This window comes from Salvelinus sp. IW2-2015, unplaced genomic scaffold, assembly GCF_002910315.2.
Source record: "Salvelinus sp. IW2-2015 unplaced genomic scaffold, ASM291031v2 Un_scaffold4940, whole genome shotgun sequence".
In the NCBI taxonomy this organism is placed as follows: Eukaryota; Metazoa; Chordata; class Actinopteri; order Salmoniformes; family Salmonidae; genus Salvelinus; species Salvelinus sp. IW2-2015.
The window spans coordinates 1-6,189 of NW_019946209.1; the positions used below are offsets into that span (position 1 = coordinate 1).

Here is a 6,189-nt window from a genome sequence, read left to right on the forward strand (position 1 = left end):
CAGTAAGTAAATTAAATGACCCCATTACCCTCCTGATTACTGACCAGTAGTAAATATAATGGACCTATACCCTCTGATACTGACCAGTAGTAAATATAAGACTCCATACCCTCTGAGTACTGACCGTAGTAAATATAATGGACCCATACCCTCTGATACTGACCAGTAGTTAAAATATTAATTGACCCATAACCCTCTGATACTGACCAGTAGTAAATATAATACCTCATACCCTCTGATACTGACCAGTAGTAAATATATGACCCATATACCCTCTGATAGGACCAGTGTAAGATATAATGACTCCATACCCTTGATACTGACCAGAGTAAATTATAATGAACCCTATACCCTCTTGTATACTGACAGTAGTAAATTATAATGACCCCATACCCTCTGATTACTGACTAGGTATAAAATTAATGGACCCCATACCTCTTGATACTGACCAGATAAATATAATGACCCATACCCTCTGATACTGACCATTCAGTAAATATATTGACCAATACCCTCTTGATTACTGACAGTAGTAAATTATGACGCAAACCTCTTGATCCTGACCAGTATAAATATCATGACCCCCCATTACCCTGCTGATACTGACCGAGTAGGTAAATATAATGACCGCATACGCCCTCTGATTACTGACGCAGTAGTAAGTGATGAATGAGCCCCATACCCCTGACTACCGAGTAAATGACACTCATACTGCACCAGTAGTAAATATAATGACCCCATACCCTCTGAATACTGACCCAGTAGTATATAATGACCCCATACCCTGCTGATACTGACCGAGTAGTAAATATAATGACCCATACCTCTAGATACTGACCGAAGTAGTAAAATAATAATGACCCCATAGCCTCTGCATACTGACAGTAGTAAATAATAATGGAGCCGGCCATACCCTCTGATACTGACTACAGTAGTAAATATAAATGACCCCATTACGCCTCTGATACTGACTTCAGTAGTAAATATAATGACCCCATACCCGCTCTGATACTACCAAGTAGTAAATATAATGACCCCATAACCCGGTTCTGATACTGACCAGTAGTAAAGTATAAGACGCCATTACCCTCTGATACTACCGTAGTTAGTAATATAATGACCCATTACCTCTGAACTTGACCAGTAGTAAATATAATGACGCCCCAATTTTACCCTCTGAACTACATTGAATTATGAACCCAGGTACTGTGATCTCCAGCTGTAATATAATGACCCCATACCCTCTGATACTGACCAGTAGTAAATATAATGACCCAACCTCTGATGACTTGACCAGTAGTAAATTATAATGACCCCATACCCCGATACTGACAGTAGTAAATATAATTGACTCCATACCTCTGATACTAACCTGAGTTAGTAAATATAATACCCCTACCTGGACAGACCAGTAGTTAAATATAATGACCCCATACCCTCTGATACTGACCAGTAGTAAATATAATGACCCCATACCCTGACACTGACCAGTAGTAAATATAATGACCCCATACCCTGACACTGACCAGTATCATGTGACCAGTAGAGATGTCCATCTTGGACTGGGCGGGCTCCTCGCTCCAGGAGGGCGTACTGCTGTGTGAGGAGGGGCTGTGTTGAGGGCCGTCACTGAACTGGGACGACACACTGCTCACCCTGGAGGTGTCTGTCCCCCTCCGACCCCCCGCTCCCACACCCACCGCCTCCTGACGACTGAGCGACGTCTTGGCTGCCATGTGCTGCCTGCAGAGCTCCTGGGAAGTCGACAGAAAGGTATTCCGGTTAACAAGATGCGAACAAGAAGCTAATCACTTTCATCAGCCACATTTATAATTCTATCATCACAACTCGTGAGAAATTTAATAGAGACGTTAGCGGTAAAATGTCACACAAGCAACTAACAACTTTGTATGGCGATGTATGCTCAATACAAAAATGATAACCAACTCATCGTGGCTTTGCCACAATATCGGAAGAGGCAATTACTTAAAAAAGAAATTAAAGAATTAGTCTGCCTACCATCCGTTAAAAACATAAATGGCTTAGAATGATTAGGAGTCTGCACAGGGCTGACTGTTCTATTGATTCTATATCTTTGTGGGAGAGTCTGCACAGGGCTGACTGTTCTATTGATTCTGTTTCTTCGTGGCAGAGTCTGCACAGGGCTGACTGTTCTATTGATTCTGTTTCTTCGTGGCAGAGTCTGCACAGGGCTGACTGTTCTATTGATTCTATATCTTTGTGGGAGAGTCTTGAAGTCAAATTTTTTTGACAGCAATGCAGCATAAAATTCATGTCAGTTGAGAACATGGCTTTAATGTCCCAATACCTTGACATTGGGTCTATGAACTGACATATCTATCCTTTCATTTCAATTTACGCTTTTATATCAAATACTTGCTACAAAAATAATGCTCAATATGTGGGGCACTGAACAGTCAGCCCTGTGCAGACTCTGCCAACGAAGAAACAGAATCAATAGAACAGTCAGCCCTGTGCAGACTCTGCCAACGAAGAAACAGAATCAATAGAACAGTTCAGCCCTGTGCAGAACTCTGCAACGAAGAACAGAATCAATAGAACAAGTCAGCCCTTGTGCAGACTCTGCACGAAGAAACAGAATCAATAAGAAAGTCAGCCTGTGCAGACTCTGCCACGAAGAAACAGAATAATAGAACAGTCACCTGTGCAGACTCTGCACGAAGAAAACAGAATCAATAAGAAAGTCGCCTCTGCAGACTCTTGCACAAAGAAACAGAATCAAATAGAACAGTCAGCCCTGTGCAGACTGCCACGAAGAACAGAATCAATAGAACAGTCAGCCTGTGCAGACTGTCACGAAGGAAACAGAATCAATAGAATATATTTTTCTGGTATTGTCCATCGGTCCAGGTCCAGGAATGGTTGTTAGTCATAATATCAGGGTTCAGATGACTGCAAAACCATATTGTTAGGGGATCTGAAAAAACCACGATCAATGTGAAGATCATGATGAGGCCTAACCCTGTCCCAGAGTCTATACTGAGGGCTACATACCGTTGAAGTCAGAAGTTTACATACACCTTAGCCAAGTACATTTAAACTCACGTTTTTCACAATTCCTGACATTTAATCCTAGTAAAAATTCCCTGTCTTAGGTCAGTTAGGATCACCACTTTATTTTAAGAATGTGAAATGTCAGAATAATAGTAGCGAGAATGGTTTATTTCAGCTTTTATTTCTTTCATCACATTCCCAGTGGGTCAGAAGTTTACATAAACAATTTATACCAAATACTAATTGAGTGTAACTTGAGTCAAACGTTTTGKGTAGCCTTTCACAAGCTTCCCACAATAAGTTGGGTGAATTTTGGCCCATTCCTCCTGACAGAGCTGTTGTAACCGAGTCAGGTTTGTAGGCCTCCTTGCTCGCACACGCTTTTTCAATTCTGCCCACAAATGTTCTATAGGATTGAGGTCAGGGCTTTGTGATGGCCACTCCAATACCTTGACWTTGTTGTCCTTAAGCCATTTTGACACAACTTTGGAAGTATGCTTGGGGTCTTTGTTCATTTGGAAGACCCATTTGCGACCAAGCTTTAACTTCCTGACTGATGTCTTGAGATGTTGCTTCAATATATCCACATAATTTTCGTGCCTCATGATGCCATCTACTTTGAGAAGTGCCTCAGTCCCTCCTGCAGCAAAGCACCCCCACAACATGATGCTGCCACCCCCGTGCTTCACGGTTGGGATGCTGTTCTTCGGCTTGCAAGCCTCCCCCTTTTTCCTCCAAAATAATGATGCTCATTATGCCCAAACAGTTATTTTTTTGTTTCATCAGACCAGAGGACATTTCTCCAAAAAGTTGCAAACCGTAGTCTGGCTTTTTTATGGTGGTTTTGCAGCAGTGGCTTCTTCCTTGCTGAGCGGCCTTTCAAGTTATGTCGATATAGGACTCGTTTTACTGTGGATATAAATACTTTTGTACCTGTTTCCTCCAGCATCTTCACAAAGTCCTTTGCGAATGTTCTGGGATTGATTTTCACGTCTCCTTCCTGAGCGGTATGATGGCTGCATGGTCCCACGGTGTTTATACTTGCATACTATTGTTTGTACAGATTTGTACATTTCTCTGAGGTCTTGGATGATTTCTTTTGATTTTCCCATGATGTCAAGCAAAGAGGCACTGAGTTTGAAGGTAGGCCTTGAAATACATTCACAAATACACATCCATTTGACTCAAATGATGTCAATTAGCCTATCAGAAGCTTCTAAAGCCATGACATCATTTTCTGGAATTTTCCAAGCTGTTTAAAGGCACACCCAAATTAGTGTATGTAAACTTCTGACCCATTGTGATACAGTGAATTATAAGTGAAACAATCTGTCTGTATACAATTGTTGGAAAMATTACTTGTGTCATGCACAAAGTAGATGTCCTAACCGACTTGCCAAAACTATAGTTTGTTTAACAAGAAATTTGTGGACTGGTTGAAAAACGAGTTTTAATGACTCCAACCTAAGTGTATGTAAACTTCCGACTTCAACTGTATAAGGCTCTAGCCTCGCCTACCCGGTAGTCAAAGTGTTCAGGTTCCAAATGGCACCCTATTCCCTATCTATTGCACTACTTTTGACCAGCCCAAATGGCACAATATTCCCTATCTAGTGCACTACTTTTGACCAGCCCAAATGGCACAATATTCCCTATCTAGTGCACTACTTTTGACACAGGCACATAGCGCTCTGGTTTAAAAAGAAGTGCACTACATGGGGATTAGGGAGTGATTTGGGACACACAGGATGTGTCTCCTCTCTTCTACCTGGTAGTCAAAGTGTGTCTCCGGTCCTCCCTCGGGTCCGAGGCCCAGTTTCCCTGAGGCCGGCTGCTGGGCGTGGTGTCTGAGACAGGCGATGGTCAGCGCTACCACCACCACCCCGCCCACACACGCCATGGACACTAGCGTCAGTACCAGCCCACTGGAGCCCTCCCTCACCCGCGTGGCATGGGGCAGCCCATGACCCTCACTCCTCTGTAGGGAGAGAAATAGAGAGGAGAGAAAAATAGAGAGGTCGAGAGAGAGTAGGAGGAAGAGGAAGAGAGAGACGGAAAGGAGAGAGAGAGTAGGAGGAAGAGGAAGAGAGAGACGGAAAGGAGAGAGAGAGAGTAGGAGGAAGAGGAAGAGAGAGACGGAAAGGAGAGAGAGAGAGTATGAGGAAGAGGAAGAGAGAGAAGGGAGGAGAGAGAGAGAGTAGGAGGAAAAGAGAGAGAGACGGAAAGGAGAGAGAGAGAGTAGGAGGAAAGAGGAAGGAGAGAACGGAGAGAGAGAGAGAGAGAGAGTAGGAGGAAGAGGAAGAGAGAGACGGAAAGGAAGAGAGAGAGAGTAGGAGGAAGGAGGAAGAGAGAGAGAGGAAAGGAGAGAGAGAGAGTAGGAGGAAGAGGAGAGAGAGACGGAAAGGAGAGAGAGAGAGAGGAAAGGAGAGAGAGAGTAGGAGGATGAGGAAGAGAGAGACGGAAAAGGAGAGGGAGAGAAGTAGAGGAAGAGGAAGAAGAGAGAAGGGGAAGGAGAGAGAGAGAGTAGGAGGAAGAGAGAGAGGAAAGGGAAGAGAGAGAAGTAGGGAGGAGAAGGGAAGAGAGAGACGGAAAGGAGAGAGAGGAGAGTAGGAGGAGGAAGAGGAAGAGAGAGACGGAAAGGAGAGAGAAGAAGAGGAGGAGAGAAGGAAAGAAGAGAAGACGAGAAGGAGAGAGAGAAAGAGTAGGAGGAAGAGGAAGAAGAGAGATGGAAAGAGAGAGAGAGAGGAAGAGGAAGAGAGGGACAGAGAGGCGAGAGAGAGAGAGTAGGAGGAGGAGAGGAAAGAGGAGACAGGGAGGAGAAAGAGAGAGTAGGAGGAAGAGAGAGACGGAAAGGAGAGAGAGAGAGTAGGAGGAAGAGGAAGAGAGAGAACAGAGAGAGAGAGAGAGAGTAGGAGGAGAGGAAGAGAGAGACAGAGAGGAGAAGAGAGAGAGAAGTAGAAGGAGAGAGAGAGAGAGAGAGTAGGAGGAAAGAGGAAGAGAGAGACAGAGCAGAGAGGAGAGAGAGAGAGTAGGAGAAAGAGAGAGACAGAGAGAGGAGAGAGAGAGAGTGGAGGAATAGGAAGAGAGAGACAGAGAGGAGAGAGAGAGAGAGTAGGAGGAAGAGAGAGACAGAGAGGAGAGAGAGAGTAGGAA

General features: G+C 44.1%; 1 protein-coding gene across 1 annotated transcript in view; it reads right to left on the bottom strand.

The window, feature by feature from the left end:
- Positions 1–1,514: 1,514 nt before the first annotated feature.
- The window catches only part of LOC112077815 (receptor-type tyrosine-protein phosphatase-like N), a gene marked incomplete at both ends in the record, with an annotated part of 30,782 nt that continues 26,107 nt past the window's right edge, over positions 1,515–6,189 (bottom strand). Inside the window, 2 exon segments of the mRNA XM_070441839.1 lie at positions 1,515–1,754; positions 4,805–5,014. Coding sequence (XP_070297940.1) covers positions 1,515–1,754; positions 4,805–5,014 — 450 coding nt within the window.